Source organism: Oncorhynchus mykiss, chromosome 2, assembly GCF_057628025.1.
Source record: "Oncorhynchus mykiss isolate SJ-2025 chromosome 2, ASM5762802v1, whole genome shotgun sequence".
In the NCBI taxonomy this organism is placed as follows: Eukaryota; Metazoa; Chordata; class Actinopteri; order Salmoniformes; family Salmonidae; genus Oncorhynchus; species Oncorhynchus mykiss.
This window is the reverse complement of record NC_143023.1, coordinates 67,624,309-67,641,661: the sequence shown is the minus strand read 5'-3', so window position 1 is coordinate 67,641,661 and position 17,353 is coordinate 67,624,309. Positions and strand designations below refer to the sequence as shown.

Genomic DNA, 17,353 nt, shown 5'->3' with positions numbered 1-17,353 from the left:
AAGTAGGCATGTTTTTTCACAGTCCTGCTTAGACATCCGAGGTTATTAGACTCATTGTCAGCAGAGTAGCAGACAGTCAGAATGAAATGAAGAGAGCGTGAACAAGGTAGTGGAGGAAGAAGGCAAAGAAAGAATGAAGAGAGTGCTGCCCGGCACTCTGTAATTATTCCTTCATCCACAGTCCTCTGCACTGTTATCTCTTCCTCCCTCATTCCTGCTCAGCGAGTTCTGAATTCTGATGAAGTCTACAGACTGCCGAGGCCCAAAAACAGGTCCTGAACTTCTGGGGAATTTCAAATGTACTAATGGCTGCCCTCAAATGTCTTTTTCACATACAGTAGCTCACTGATAGAGGGGAGTATTATCATTGGCTTCTTGCCCTCTGATTCTTTCAGCCAGTAAGTCACTGATCACTGCTGTCTGGAAGTGGAGAGAGGGAGCATGATTAGTGGCTTTGAAGTGTGCTGCCAAAACATCAAACCTCAGAAGTATGCACTTGTCTAAGTCACAGTGCACTCAGGATAGTCAAGGTGAGGTACATTGGCACTTTGAATCACTGCCAGACAGGTTGTGTGAGCGTGTGTGTGTGTGTGTGTGTGTGTGTGTGTGTGTGTGTGTGTGTGTGTGTGTGTGTGTGTGTGTGTGTGTGTGTGTGTGTGTGTGTGTGTGTGTGTGTTTACCTGTGTTTGCCTGTGTTGAATCCAGTTAGCAACGTGCATGCCCCACCCACCTGAGGATCTGTCTTTTTCTGGCATCTATTTCCTGTGTTTGAGGGACGCAAAATCCACTTGTCACTTAAATCTCGCTGGATTGATTGCTTTCATTTTACTCCTGCGACACTTTCATACTCCTGCTTGTGCCGGACGTTTTTTCCCGTTAATGTTACGACTACGTACACGTTTGTAATGACCAGTCAAACACACCCGATAATAGCTGAAATGGGCTCAATGGAATACATTGTCTTTCTGTTGCATCTATAATGCTATAGCTTCGTCTGGATTTAAGGCATCGCCTCAACACTTACATCATAAGACGAGAAGAAAGATCACTTTATTTTAATGGGTGTACATTTTTTGTGGAATTGAAAAAAGTTACAATTGAATGTTTCCATATTAGATGTCTTGAAATGAAAGCAACTTCTGAAAAAGAACACTCGGTTTATAACTGACAACTTTTTCTTACACTGTAGGTATGAGGCCTTTTGACATTTTCCGCCTCAAACACTAGAACTGTGAGGTGTTTGAATATCATTATGTCTAATATCTGAAAACATTTAAAGTATGCATAGATAGGTGCAAACTAGAGCCTAGCGTGTTGATTTTTAATCTGAGGGTATCCTGCTATTGACACACTTGTTTAATTATGCAAGAGAACATGACAACAACAGTAATTAATGAGGCAGTCTAGACAGCGCAGTGAGTGCAGGTACAGTAGGGTAGACAGAGAAAGTAGGGTAGATAGAGACAGCAGTCTAGACAGCGCAGTGAATGCAGGTACAGAAGGCCTAGACAGAGCAGGTAGAGTAGACAGAGCAGGTAGAGTAGACAGAGCAGGTAGGGTAGACAGAGCAGGTAGGATGGGCAGAGCAGGTAGGGTAGACAGAGCAGGTAGGGTAGACAGAGGAGGTAGGGTAGACAGAGAAAGTAGGGTAGACAGAGACAGCAGTCTAGACAGCGCAGTGAATGCAGGTACAGTAGGCCTAGACAGAGCAGGTAGGGTAGACAGAGCAGGCAGGATGGACAGAGCAGGGAGGGTAGACAGAGCAGGTAGGTAGACAGAGCAGAGCAGAGCAGACCTTTCAACAATTTTGATGAACATTGGATTGGCAATCTTGATCATCGCAGTCCTCCCATGTTATTTAAAATGGCTGATTTATGTATTAGCATCTCACCCCATACGACACATCAGTGAGGAAGCCTGTAGCATTATCCCTTCCCCACTTCTTCCACCTGTACCAGCAGCAAACAGCCCCCAGGCTCCAGCGCCCCAGCCTGAGACGGAGAGGCACAGAGGGGGGCATCAATATGCAACACACCTCTGGAAATCTACTTGGTTGACACAGCGTAAAAAAGCGCAAGGGGGACAAAGATAAATGAGTTAGTGCCTATTTCAGCATTTTTTACTGGAGACCTAGCAGATCTGTGGCTTGTAGATGTGGACCTGTGCATGGCTCCCTGAGCAGGCCAGGGGTTTGGTGTTGCACTGATTACTGTCTCCTAGCTCTACCCATCTAGCACGGGGGCCGGATTAGGAGGCGCGCAGAGCAGAGAGTAGTGGGGTCTGTCAGATGGGATGTGATGTACAGTAGGAGTCAGCGTTTCCCTCCAGCTGCTGGGGACATTTACAACATCACTCCTGTCACAGGAAACACTAACGAACATAGGACCCCATGCTGCACTGGAACAGATGTTAGATACACATCCATCCATACTGTAGCTATACACTTACTAACTTACATACACACATCCATACTGTAGCTATACACTTACTAACTTACAGCAAACACACATCCATACTGTAGCTAAACACTTACTAACTTACAGCAAACACACATCCATACTGTAGCTATACACTTACTAACTTACAGCATACACACATCCATACTGTAGCTATACACTTACTAACTTACAGAATACACACATCCATATACACTTACTAACTTCCATACACACATTCTGTACTGTATTTACAGGTGTGGTCAAATATATAGGCACCCTTGCTGCATGATTCAATATTTCTTCTAAAAACGTTTGGTGTTTACACATGTATTTGTGTGATTTACAACGAAACAGGAACAAGAAAGAGAAAAAATCTAAATTGAAATTGAGATTTTTCACTTTGAAGTCAAAAATGGCCTGGACTAAATTATAAATCATTCTAATTAATTATAGTTTACTGTGTAATTTATCTCACGTGTGGTAAGTTGCCTACAGTTAAAAAACAGTGATTCAACCAGTTTTGAAAATAAAAATATAACATTTTCTCTACAGTGCACTTAGTCTTTAATTTAGCAAATGGTCTTATCCAATGCACTTACGATAAGTGTATTTGAATGAGGATTTACTTAGTACAAGCTTTCTCAGAAATACTTACTGTCAGTAACAATGGTACCAATCAGATCTCTCTCTCTCTCTTTTCCTCTCTCTCTCTCTGTCTGTCACGCACACGCACACACACACACACACACACACACACACACACACAGACACACACACACACACACACACACACACACACACACACACACACACACACACACACACACACACACACACACACACACGCACACACACACACACACACACACACACACACAGGCATACTGTATGCATAACCATATGCATCTGATGCAATGGTAGTGTAATAGTTGATCCTAAAGGGGTCTCAACCTCATGCAGAGATAGCTATGTGAACTGTGTGGGTGAGCAGATTTCTCATAAAGAGTGCTGCTGCGTCGTCTTAACGTCCTCTCTCAGGGTGTCACCGTCGTTATCCTAGAATAGACTGCATCTTCCTGTGATGTAGGAGAAGCTCCCTTGACTGGGCTGTCCTGGGTCCTGAAAGATCTGAGTCCTATAAGGTGTCCCCAGGGAGGCTCTAACCGTCAGACTCAGTTCTCGGTAGAGTAGGGTCAGGCCTGGATTTGCCTTACAGCACCGAAGAGGAATTCTGCCGCTCAAGCAGAAATAATGTGAGCAAATCAACTTGCTATTGGGTATTTTACAGTGCAAGCAGAAAGTACAGGCAATTTCTGGCTCCAATCTTTTCTCATTTGTGTGTGAGCGTGTATGTGTGTTTGTAGTGAGCGAGAGAGAGAGAGGCAGAGGAGGAGGAGAGAGAGAAGGATAAAAGGGAAATTCTAGATGTAGATGTAAGTGATTATTTGGACAATTGGCTGTGACAATTTGCAATGTTGCTGATAAACATGTACCCTGTATGAGAAAGATGTTTTTTTTATTTGCATAATGTATTTTTAATGTCTCTCTAATGACCTTAAGAGAAGGTTAATGGTCCCTGTGTTTGTACACGTTGTGCTGCCTCATTTGTGGTTACCATGGAGCGAGGGTGATCCAGTACCATAACCTGGCCTCACAGGGCTGCTCTTAATGCTAGGCACTCACTATAGAGACTAGAGAGGTAGCGAGGGAACATTTTGTGCATCACCAAGGTGGACAATAATATTACAGTATGTGTGGGTGTCACTTACTGTATGTCTAGAGCAGGGGCGTGGAAGGAGAAAGCATCTGTTATGCATTACTACTACTAAGTTTGTGTTTGAGTCCCTCTGCTGCTTATGCATTAGAAATCTGAAGTTTACGTACACCTTAGCCAAATACATTTAAACTCAGTTTTTAACAATTCCTGATATTTAATCCTAGTAAACATTCCCTTTCTTAGGTCAGTTAGGATCACCACTTATTTCAAGAATGTGAAATGTCAGAATAATAGTAGAGAGAATGATTTATTTCAGCTTTTATTTCTTTCATCACATTCCCAGTTGATCAGAAGTTTACATACAACTTCAACTTTACATGGGAACTGAGGTTTAAATTCCTGGAAAGAAAAATAAATAATGGCATACGATTTTGTTGAGTGATTGGTTTGGAGTGTTTTTATGCTGTATTTGTGGAGGTCCCCCACTCATAACATCATTCTGATACATACTGTATCTGATTAGCATCAGTGGCTGAGACTCTGATGTGGCAGAACCCTGTCTCTGTCCTGTCTGATGTGGCAGAGCCCTGTCTCTGTCCTGTCTGATGTGGCAGAGCCCTGTCTCTGTCCTGTCTGATGTGGCAGAACCCTGTCTCATCCAGCTGGAGAAGACAGACAGTAAGACAGGGCCATCCCCAGCTGGAGCGGACAAAAAAATAGGACAGACAGGGCAGATGAGGGTAGGCAGGGAGGGCAGAGCAGAGCAGAGCAGGGCAGACCAGGAGCAAGGCATGTCTATGGTTGCCTAGATTGGTTCTCAATTAGAGGCAACTGTCTATCGTTGTCTCTGAGTGGGAACCATATTTAGGCAGCCATATTCTGTGGGTATTTTGTGGGTGATTGTCTATGTCTATGTTAGTTGCTTGTGTCAGCACAGTTCTTATTATAGCTTCACGGTCATTATTCGTTTATTGTTTTGTATTCCGTGTTCAGTGCTTTCTTTATTAAAACATCATCATGAACACATACCACACTGCATTTTGGTCCGCTTCTTACAACGATCGAGACAGAATCACCCACCACTACAGGACCAAGCAGCGTGGTGACAGGCAGCGGCAGCAGGAGCAGCGTAATCAGGACTTGGGAGCGAGATCTGGACGAGGTCACTACTTGGGAGGAGATAGACAGGTGGGCGGCCGACCCAGGTAGAGTGCCGGAGCCCGCCTTGGATTCTCTGGAGCAGTGTGAGGAGGGATACTGGCGAATGGAGTCAGCGGTGGGAAGCCCGAGAGGCAGCCCCAAAAATGTATTGGGGGGGGGGGGGGGGGGAGGACATGGGAAGTGTGGCTAAGGCAGGTAGGAGTCCTGCGCCAGCTTCCCGTGCTTACCGGAGTGAGAGAGGGCGTTGTACTGGTCAGGCACCGTGTTATGCGGTGGAGCGCACGGTGTCCCCAGTACGCGTGCTTAGCCCGGTGCGGTACATTCCAGCTCCTCGTATCGGCCAGGCTAGGTTGAGCATCGGGCCAGGTGCCATGAAGCCGGCTCTACGCATCTGGTCTCCAGTGCGTCTCCTTGGGCCGGCATACATGGCACCAGCCTTGCGCATGGTGTCCCCGGTTCGCCTGCACAGCCCAGTGCGGGCTATTCCACCTTGCCGCACTGGGCGGGCTATGGGGAGCATTCAACCAGGTAAGGTTGGGCAGGCTCGGTGCTCGAGACCTCCAGTACGCCTTCTCGGGCCGGTCTATCCGGTGCCATCTCCACGCACCGGCCCTCCGGTGGCAGCCCCTCGCACCAGGCTTCCTGTGCGCGTCCAGAGCCCAGTACTCTCTGTTCCTCCTCGCACTCGCCCTGAGGTGCGTGTCCTCGGCCCAGTACCACCAGTGCCGGCACCACGCACCAGGCCTACAGTGCGCCTCGTCTGTTCAGCGCCGCCAGAGCCTTCCTCCTGTCCTGAGCCGCCAGAGTCTCCCATCTGTTCTGAGTCGCCAGAGCCGCCAGTCTGCAAGGATCCGCCAGAGCCGCCAGTCTGCAAGGATCCGCCAGAGCCGCCAGTCAGCCAGGATCCGCCAGAGCCGCCAGGATCCGCCGGAGCCGCCAGTCAGCCAGGATCTGCCAGTCGTCAGCCAGTCCGGAGCTGCCCCTCAGTCCGTAGCTGCCCCTCAGTCCAGTGGGGCCCTTTAGTAGGGTTGCCAGTCCTAGGTTGGCGGCGAGGGTCGCCGTTCCTAGGAGACCACAAAAGCGGACTAAGACTGGTGGAGTGGGGTCCACTTCCAGCGCCAGAGCCGCCACCATGGACAGACGCCCACCCAGACCCTCCCCTATAGGTTCAGGTGTGCGGCCAGGAGTCCGCACCTTTGGGGGGGGGGGGGGGTACTGTCACACCCTGACCTTAGTATTCTTTGTTTTCCTTGTTATTTTGGTTAGGTCAGGGTGTGACATGTGATGTATATGTTTTTTGTCTTGTCTAGAGGTTTTGTAAGTTTATGGGGCTGTTTCCTTTCTAGGTAAATTGTATGTCTATGGTTGCCTAGATTGGTTCTCAATTAGAGGCAGCTGTCTATTGTTGTCTCTGAGTGGGAACCATATTTAGGCAGCCATATTCTGTGGGTATTTTGTGGGTGATTGTCTATGTCTATGTTAGTTGCTTGTGTCAGCACAGTTCTTATTATAGCTTCACGGTCATTATTCGTTTATTGTTTTGTATTCAGTGTGCAGTGCTTTCTTTATTAAAACATCATCATGAACACATACCACGCTGCATTTTGGTCCGCTTCTTACAACGATCGTGACAAGAGCAGGGCAGACCAGAGCAGGGCAGACCAGAGCCACACTGGCCACACTCATGTAGATATAGAGAGACATATCATACATATCTGTCTAAATCAGACAATCAGGTGGAAGAATGACTTCCTTTCTAGGCTCCAATCCTTCAAAAACACAGCGGTGTTTCGGAAAACGGGTGGGGGAAAACCTTTTATATGCTTTATCATTTAAGCTGCAACCGAATAGATTCTATCAACAAATAGGCTTGCAGTCAATACAAACCATTGAACAATGTATTACTGGATCAAGTGACTATCTGTGTACCCAAAGCAGCAGGATAATCATCTTGTTTTCGCCTCTTTCCAAGCAATGAGCTTCTCTGTGTGTGTATGTATTGTTGTGTGATGCCTGGTGGTGATGGAGGACTGATAACCAGGAAGTGTGTGTGTGTGTGTGTGTGTGTGTGTGTGTGTGTGTGTGTGTGTGTGTGTGTGCGTGCGTGTGTGTTAGATGTGTTTACTGATGGGAGAATGGGGACATATTGGGGTTAATGACCTGTGAGAATGTTTAAGCTGGGTTCTGATTTCTCATTCTACTATAAAATGAGCTGTGTGCACAGTCCGTGTGTGTGTGTGTGTGTGTGTGTGTGTGTGTCAGTCTGTTTGTGTGAAAGTATGTGTCTGTTTTGTTTCTTGCTATCTCTTTCCATATGCATGCAATCTGTCTGTGGTAATGTGTGTGTGGGTGTACAGTACTGTATATCCGGTCATGTCAGGTGCATGCGTTTTAAATGCAGTATGTTGTTGTGGTAATTTAATAGGTGCATGGTGGGAGAGAGGAATAGGGAGATAGAGGAGAGGTGTTATTTCTCTTGTGGTGTAGGTGTGAGTAGAGGTTGATTACAAAGCCATTTCCAAGGCTTTGTCTCGCTCTGTTAGCAGAAGAGCTCAGTTTCAAAGACAATTTGTCTATCACTGAGAACACTTTGTGTGTTTGTCGGGTGTGCTTGCGTGCGCGCGCGTGTGTGTGTGTGTCTGTGTGTGTGTGTGTGTGTGTAAAAGCACAAAGGTGCATGTGGAGTGTTTACTGGTAAACTTAAAGGGGTAAGAGGTGCTAAAGAGAGCGTGTGTGTGTTTAGTACCTCTGGGTGTGTGTATGGGATGGGGATTGGCCACTAAATCAGCGGTGTGTGACATGAACACAGATGAGAAGCCCCAGAGGCATGTCTCCATTCCCTAGCCAATCACAATGCACCTCCCATCACCTGGCGCTCAGGATCACATTAGCAGGGTATTGGAGGCCTCATACTTCAGCCACTTTCCACTCAAACTAGGTCATTTTTCTCTGAGAAGGTACCAGAGTTCATTCATCAAACTCACAGTCCAACTACAGTGTCCACAGACATACACAGACATACACAGCCGTCCACTCAACCTCACCCTCACCTCATACACACTTCAGATACAGTACATGCAGTCTTGTCATGCTGTGATTCAAAAGCTTTGTATCTTTGATAGTTATTGTCCATTCAGTATCTCTTCATAGAAAAATTGATTATTTTTCAATTGCACTTACTATTTATTATCGGATAGGTGATCTGCATGTCTACAGTGCTTGAATATATTGTATAGTGTCATACCATGGTATTACCCTGAATATATTCTGATCAGCTGTCATCTGTTCCCTGTTCAGGTTTGCGGTCCTGAGAGACCCGGCTAACTGGCTCAGCGTGAACCCAGTCAGAGGCACGGTGAACACCTCCGCCAATCTGGACCGCGAGTCGCCTTACGTTCACGACAACAAATACACCGCCATCTTTATGGCCACAGACAACGGTAAGTGATACAGTGCCTTGCGAAAGTATTCGGCCCCCTTGAACTTTGCGACCTTTTGCCACATTTCAGGCTTCAAACATAAAGATATAAAACTGTATTTTTTTGTGAAGAATCAACAACAAGTGGGACACAATCATGAAGTGGAACGACATTTATTGGATATTTCAAACTTTTTTAACAAATCAAAAACTGAAAAATTGGGCGTGCAAAATTATTCAGCCCCCTTAAGTTAATACTTTGTAGCGCCACCTTTTGCTGCGATTACAGCTGTAAGTCTCTTGGGGTATGTCTCTATCAGTTTTGCACATTGAGAGACTGACATTTTTTCCCATTCCTCCTTGCAAAACAGCTCGAGCTCAGTGAGGTTGGATGGAGAGCATTTGTGAAAAGCAGTTTTCAGTTCTTTCCACAGATTCTCGATTGGATTCAGGTCTGGACTTTGACTTGGCCATTCTAACACCTGGATATGTTTATTTTTGAACCATTCCATTGTAGATTTTGCTTTATGTTTTGGATCATTGTCTTGTTGGAAGACAAATCTCCGTCCCAGTCTCAGGTCTTTTGCAGACCATCAGGTTTTCTTCCAGAATGGTCCTGTATTTGGCTCCATCCATCTTCCCATCAATTTTAACCATCTTCCCTGTCCCTGCTGAAGAAAAGCAGGCCCAAACCATGATGCTGCCACCACCATGTTTGACAGTGGGGATGGTGTGTTCAGCTGTGTTGCTTTTACGCCAAACATAACGTTTTGCATTGTTGCCAAAAAGTTCAATTTTGGTTTCATCTGACCAGAGCACCTTCTTCCACATGTTCTTCCACTACTAATTTTGAAAATTACTCTCTCCAGAAATAAGTCTCTCACTGTTGCCGCCTGCTACCGACCTCCCTCAGCTCCCAGCTGTGCCCTGGACACCATTTGTGAATTGATCGCCCCCCATCTAGCTTCAGAGTTTGTTCTGTTAGGTGACCTAAACTGGGATATGCTTAACACCCCGGCAGTCCTACAATCTAAGCTAGATGCCCTCAATCTCACACAAATCATCAAGGAACCCACCAGGTACAACCCTAACTCTGTAAACAAGGGCACCCTCATAGACGTCATCCTGACCAACTGGCCCTCCAAATACACCTCCGCTGTCTTCAACCAGGATCTCAGCGATCACTGCCTCATTGCCTGTATCCGCTACGGAGCCGCAGTCAAACGACCACCCCTCATCACTGTCAAACGCTCCCTAAAACACTTCTGTGAGCAGGCCTTCCTAATCGACCTGGCCCGGGTATCCTGGAAGGACATTGACCTCATCCCGTCAGTTAAGGATGCCTGGTCATTCTTTAAAAGTAACTTCCTCACCATTTTAGATAAGCATGCTCCGTTCAAAAAATGCAGAACTAAGAACAGATACAGCCCTTGGTTCACCCCAGACCTGACTGCCCTCGACCAACACAAAAACATCCTGTGGCGGACTGCAATAGCATCGAATAGTCCCCGTGATATGCAACTGTTCAGGGAAGTCCGGAACCAATACACGCAGTCAGTCAGGAAAGCTAAGGCCAGCTTCTTCAGGCAGAAGTTTGCATCCTGTAGCTCCAACTCCAAAAAGTTCTGGGACACTGTGAAGTCAATGGAGAACAAGAGCACCTCCTCCCAGCTGCCCACTGCACTGAGGCTAGGTAACACGGTCACCACCGATAAATCCATGATTATCGAAAACTTCAATGAGCATTTCTCAACGGCTGGCCATGTCTTCCGCCTGGCTACTTCAACCTCGGCCAACAGCCCCGCCCCCCCCGCTGCTCCTCGCCCAAGCCTCTCCAGGTTCTCCTTTACCCAAATCCAGATAGCAGATGTTCTGAAAGAGCTGCAAAACCTGGACCCGTACAAATCAGCTGGGCTTGACAATCTGGACCCTCTATTTCTGAAACTATCCGCCACCATTGTCGCAACCCCTATTACCAGCCTGTTCAACCTCTCTTTCATATCGTCTGAGATCCCCAAGGATTGGAAAGCTGCCGCAGTTATCCCCCTCTTCAAAGGGGGAGACACCCTGGACCCAAACTGTTACAGACCTATATCCATCCTGCCCTGCCTATCTAAGGTCTTCGAAAGCCAAGTCAACAAACAGGTCACTGACCATCTCGAATCCCACTGTACCTTCTCCGCTGTGCAATCTGGTTTCCGAGCCGGTCACGGGTGCACCTCAGCCACACTCAAGGTACTAAACGATATCATAACCGCCATTGATAAAAGACAGTACTGTGCAGCCGTCTTCATCGACCTTGCCAAGGCTTTCGACTCTGTCAATCACCATATTCTTATCGGCAGACTCAGTAGCCTCGGTTTTTCGGATGACTGCCTTGCCTGGTTCACCAATTACTTTGCAGACAGAGTTCAGTGCGTCAAATCGGAGGGCATGCTGTCCGGTCCTCTGGCAGTCTCTATGGGGGTGCCACAGGGTTCAATTCTCGGGCCAACTCTTTTCTCTGTATACATCAATGATGTTGCTCTTGCTGCGGGCGATTCCCTGATCCACCTCTACGCAGACGACACCATTCTATATACTTTCGGCCCGTCATTGGACACTGTGCTATCTAACCTCCAAACAAGCTTCAATGCCATACAACACTCCTTCCGTGGCCTCCGACTGCTCTTAAACGCTAGTAAAACCAAATGCATGCTTTTCAACCGATCGCTGCCTGCACCCGCATCCCCGCCTAGCATCACCACCCTGGATGGTTCCGACCTAGAATATGTGGACATCTATAAGTACCTAGGTGTCTGGCTAGACTGCAAACTCTCCTTCCAGACTCATATCAAACATCTCCAATCGAAAATCAAATCAAGAGTCGGCTTTCTATTCCGCAACAAAGCCTCCTTCACTCACGCCGCCAAGCTTACCCTAGTAAAACTGACTATCCTACCGATCCTCGACTTCGGCGATGTCATCTACAAAATGGCTTCCAACACTCTACTCAGCAAACTGGATGCAGTCTATCACAGTGCCATCCGTTTTGTCACTAAAGCACCTTATACCACCCACCACTGCGACTTGTATGCTCTAGTCGGCTGGCCCTCGCTACATATTCGTCGCCAGACCCACTGGCTACAGGTCATCTACAAGTCCATGCTAGGTAAAGCTCCGCCTTATCTCAGCTCACTGGTCACGATGGCAACACCCATCCGTAGCACGCGCTCCAGCAGGTGTATCTCACTGATCATCCCTAAAGCCAACACCTCATTTGGCCGCCTTTCGTTCCAGTACTCTGCTGCCTGTGACTGGAACGAATTGCAAAAATCGCTGAAGTTGGAGACTTTTATCTCCCTCACCAACTTCAAACATCAGCTATCTGAGCAGCTAACCGATCGCTGCAGCTGTACATAGTCTATTGGTAAATAGCCCACCCATTTTCACCTACCTCATCCCCATACTGTTTTTATTTATTTATTTTTCTGCTCTTTTGCACACCAATATCTCTACCTGTACATGACCATCTGATCATTTATCACTCCAGTGTTAATCTGCAAAATTGTAATTATTCGCCTACCTCATGCCTTTTGCACACATTGTATATAGACTCCCCCCTTTGTTTTTCTACTGTGTTATTGACTTGTTAATTGTTTACTCCATGTGTAACTCTGTGTTGTCTGCTCATACTGCTATGCTTTATCTTGGCCAGGTCGCAGTTGCAAATGAGAACTTGTTCTCAACTAGCCTACCTGGTTAAATAAAGGTGAAATAAAAAAAAATAAAAAAAAATGTTTGGTGTGTCTCCCAGGTGGCTTGTAGCAAACTTTAAACGACACTTTTTATGGATATCTTTAAGAAATGGCTTTCTTCTTGCCACTTTTCCATAAAGGCCAGATTTGTGCAATATACGACTGATTGTTGTCCTATGGACAGAGTCTCCCACCTCAGCTGTAGATCTCTGCAGTTCATCCAGAGTGATCATGGGCCTCTTGGCTGCATCTCTGATCAGTCTTCTCCTTGTATGAGCTGAAAGTTTAGAGGGACGGCCAGGTCTTGGTAGATTTGCAGTGGTCTGATACTCCTTCCATTTCAATATTATCGCTTGCACAGTGCTCCTTGGGATGTTTAAAGCTTGGGAAATCTTTTTGTATCCAAATCCGGCTTTAAACTTCTTCACAACAGTATCTCGGACCTGCCTGGTGTGTTCCTTGTTCTTCATGATGCTCTCTGCGCTTTTAACGGACCTCTGAGACTATCACAGTGCAGGTGCATTGATACGGAGACTTGATTACACACAGGTGGATTGTATTTATCATCATTAGTCATTTAGGTCAACATTGGATCATTCAGAGATCCTCACTTTGGAAATAATTTGTAGAAATAAACTTTATGACACTTTCATGAAGCATTATGACCATCCTGTGTCACTTTACTTGGACTAAGAAAATACACTTTATCACACTGTCAAGAAGCATTATGACCATCATTATCATATAAACCAGAATGGCCTATCACATACAACCCCTTATGTCAGTCATCAGTCAAAAAGAGCGTGTGTTATCCTGCTCTTGAAATCTGCTCCTGCATTCATCCCAGTCATCAGAAACAGAGCATTGGGGTAGGTGCCCAGCATTGGGGTAGGTCTGACATCAATGTGTGCATAATTACAATTAAAAATATTATATAACATAAACATTCTGTTGACAAGTAGGCTAATACTGATTGGTTAAAACATTCCAGACGGTGTCTATTCCACAAGTTACCACCGGCTAAATCTAAGACGTTAAAATGCCTATTTACTCTGTTCCATCTGACTGCGCAATCCACGGTCTCATCTACCCAGTAAACTTGATCTCCACTATAAAAAGCATCTAGACATTATCTCACATTTCTTGTAGACTAACATTTAGTTTCCAACAGCAGAGATTTGTATAAACCTTGCTTTCTGTCTCTCTGACAATCGCAACATTGTTTCAATATTCAAATATCCAGCTGTCCCATAGTAATGAACGTGTCGGGGTCGGGACGAGACAGACAGGCAGCGCTTCTCAGCCAGTCGAAATCATGAATCAGCTGGCATCTTTTTTATATAAAGAAATTTCAATTTAAAAAAGGTAAAACCAAACAAAGTGAAGCTAGTTGCAGTCTTTCCAGCTTCAGTTTGAAGTGATTGTGTTAGTTATGCTGTTGGCTAGCTCCTCTGAACACCTGACAAAATCACGCCACATTAGCTCATTGTTTGGATGGATCCAAATAAATGCCACTAGAAACAGTTTCAACAAATGCAAATGCAGCTATTTTGCTGTTAATCTGGCTGCACTTTTTGACGTGACTGTAAATTAGCCATAGTTGGCTAGCTAGCAAGCAAGGAAGAAGAACGTTGCCAGCCAGTATTGCAATGGAACATTTAGAACGAATGACTGGTTCGCGTCCAAAGATACAGAACAAAGAGTCTGAACGATTGGGTCACGTCTCTAGCAACCAAACCAATAAAACAAGTGACCAGCCGGCCTGGGTAGCAACCCTAGATTTCTGTCGGGACTATATCTTGTGGAAGTATGAAATAGTACGAAAAAATTCATCAAAATAACGTTTTTTATGTAAATATGTCAATCATTATTTGAATATGTTGGTAACCCTTTGTATAAAAGTGATAATGCCCTGCCAATATATACGTGCCTTTATATCCTCCAAACACCGGCTTCGAGGGCATTAGCACTTAAATTGAATGTTTTGCCTTGTGTGGTATGTTTTGTGAGTTTTGAAACTCTTATGTAACCAATCGTAAAATAAATACCATGGTAGGTTTTGTGGGTTTTGACAGTCTTTTGTAGGTGTCATAACCAGCCATAAAATAACGCACTATATGTCGCAATAGGTCTAAATATATGTGTCATGAAAGTGTTATGATCACATTATGACAAGTTAGGTCAACTGTTATGACATATTATGACATGGTTATGACCGTGTTATAATGTGTTATGACGCTGGGTGTCAAGTAAAGCGTTATCAAATGGGGATAATATTTCCTCAATAGTCCTCTATCTGCTTTGGGAATTGTCTGTGCTCCCTGACTGGCTTTCGTTTCGATGACTGTTAGCAAGCTGGACAGAGTGAAGAGACTATAAATGTAGGTCATTATCGTTTCTACACAGTTTCAATTTGGTTTTAGTCATTTCAATGTCGATTAAGATCATTTAACTCTGAAAAAATGTATCTTACAAAAAACAAATGTTTGACACCCCTGGTGCAGTGGATTATCCATTTAGCATCTGGAGAGAGAATGTATTATAAGGAATATTGCAAGAAATGTCATATTTAATCCTTAAATGATACCCTCACAACAACGTCATCGACTTTCTTTAATATGTCAACACAGAAAATGATTATCTGAAGGAGTTTTGTAGACGCGATGGCTTAAATCCAGACAGTATCAATGAAATATGTAAAGTAAGATAAATGCATTATTATATCCTCTTCCATGTCCTCTATGTGGTGTATAACCATGGTTTTACTCTCGCTCTTGGAGTTTTGACATCCAGGTATAGTCAGTTAGTAGAACCGTAATTTGTCTCACCTGGCACAGCCCAGCTTTAATTAACCTCAAGGCAATGTGATGTCCTTCTCGCTCTATCATGGACTGTGGCTTTGAGAGGCACACTCTCACAGCACTCAAGTCTTTTTAGAGAGGGAGGGAAGTAGAGAGAGAAGTAGAGACAGAAGAGGGAAAGGATGGATAGATACATACCCAAAGACAGAGTGATGGATGGAGGAACGAGGTGAGAAAGAAAGATATGGAGAGAAAATGAGGAGATGAGGAAACGAGATTGTGATGATAGTACAGTAAGCCAAAGAGTGAGAGACCTGGCTCTCAAGAGAAGACAGGCTATGTGAACACTGCCCAAAAAATGAGGTGGAAACTGAGCTGCATTTCCTAACCTACTGCCAAATGTATGACTATTTTAGAGACACATATTTCTCTCAGATTACACAGAAACATACATTCAGACATTCAATACTGCCTTGCACACTTTTGCCTGCATCTAGCTGATCTAGGGTGTAATCATTAGTCCAACAGTTGCAAATGAGAGTTACTTTTTGACAAATTCTGGAACCAACAAGTGACAAGTGTCTTCACTGACAACTGTCTTCACTGACATTTTCAACCTCTCCCTGACCGAGTCTGTAATACCTACATGTTTCAAACAGACCACCATAGTCTGAAACCGAAGGAAACTTGACTAAATGATTACCGCCCCGTAGCACTCACGTCGGTAGCCATGAAGTGCTTTGAAAGACTGGTAATTTCTCACATCAACACCATCATGCTGGAAACCCTAGACCCACTCCAATTCGCATAGCGCCCCAACAGAGCCACAGATGACGCAATCTCAATCGCACACCACACTGCCCTTTCCAACCTGGACAATTGAACACCTGTTTTAGAATGCTGTTCATTGACTCCAGCTCAGCTTTCAACACCATTGTGCCCACAAAGCGCATCACTAAGCTAAGGACTCTGGGACTAAACACTTCCCTCTGCAACTGGATCCTGGACTTCCTGACGGGCCGCCCCCAGGAGGTCAGGTTAGGCAACAGCACATCTGCCACGCTGATCCTCAAAACGGGGGCCCCTCAGAGGTGTGTGCTTAGTCCCCTCCTGTACTCCCTGTATATCCACTACTGCGTGGCCAAGCACAACACCAACACCATCATTAAGTTTGCTGATGACACAACACTGATCACCGGCAACAATGAGACAGCCTATAGGGAGGAGGTCAGAGACCTGGCAGTGTGGTCCCAGGCCAACAACTACTCCCTCAGCGTGATCTAGATAAAGGAGCTGATCATGGACTACAGGAAAAGGAAGGCCGAACACACCCCCATTCACATAGATGGGCCTGTAGTGGAGCGGGTAGAGAGTTTACAGTTCCTTGGTGTCCACATCACCAATAAACTATCATGGTCCAAACACACCAAAACAGTCGTGAAGAGGGCACGACAATTCTTTCCCCCTCAGAAGACGTACAGCCCAGTACATCACTGGGGCCAGGCTTCTTGCCATCCAGGACCCATATACTAGGCGGTGTCAGAGGAAGGCCCCAAAAATTGTCAAAGACTCCAGTCACCGAAGTCATAGACTGTTCTCTCTACTACCGCACAGCAAGCGGTACCGGAGAGCCAAGTCTAGGTCCAAAAGGCTTCTTAACAGCTTCTACCCCCAAGCCATAAGACTGCTGAACAATTAACAAATTGCCACCCGGACTATTTGTTTTTACACCGTTCCTACTCACTGTTTACCATCTATGCATAGTCACTTTACCCCTACATACATGTACAAATTACCTCGACTAATCTGTACCCCCTCACGTTGACTCGGTACCGGTACTCTCTGTATATAGCCTCATTATTGTTATTTTATTGTCACTTTTTCTGCATGTGACAAAATGTTTATTTTGATTTGATGTCATGCAGTGACATTAGTGTACTGCCAGTCAGTAAGCAGTTTAGCAGTTACACCAGCGGGCCTCGGTGGCAATAGATTTGTAAAACCAAAATCTTACCTTGACTTGGAAGAGTTCCATTGTTGTGTGGGATTGTCATAGTCAGCTAGCTAATATAGCATTCCTC

General features: G+C 45.4%; 1 protein-coding gene across 1 annotated transcript in view; it reads left to right on the top strand.

The window, feature by feature from the left end:
* The window catches only part of cdh13 (cadherin 13, H-cadherin (heart)), a 518,891-nt gene that overhangs the window by 465,979 nt on the left and 35,559 nt on the right, over positions 1 to 17,353 (top strand). Inside the window, exon 11 of the mRNA XM_036954055.2 lies at positions 8,614 to 8,756. Within this exon, the coding sequence (XP_036809950.1) occupies positions 8,614 to 8,756 (143 nt within the window). The remainder of the gene's footprint in view (positions 1 to 8,613; positions 8,757 to 17,353) is intronic.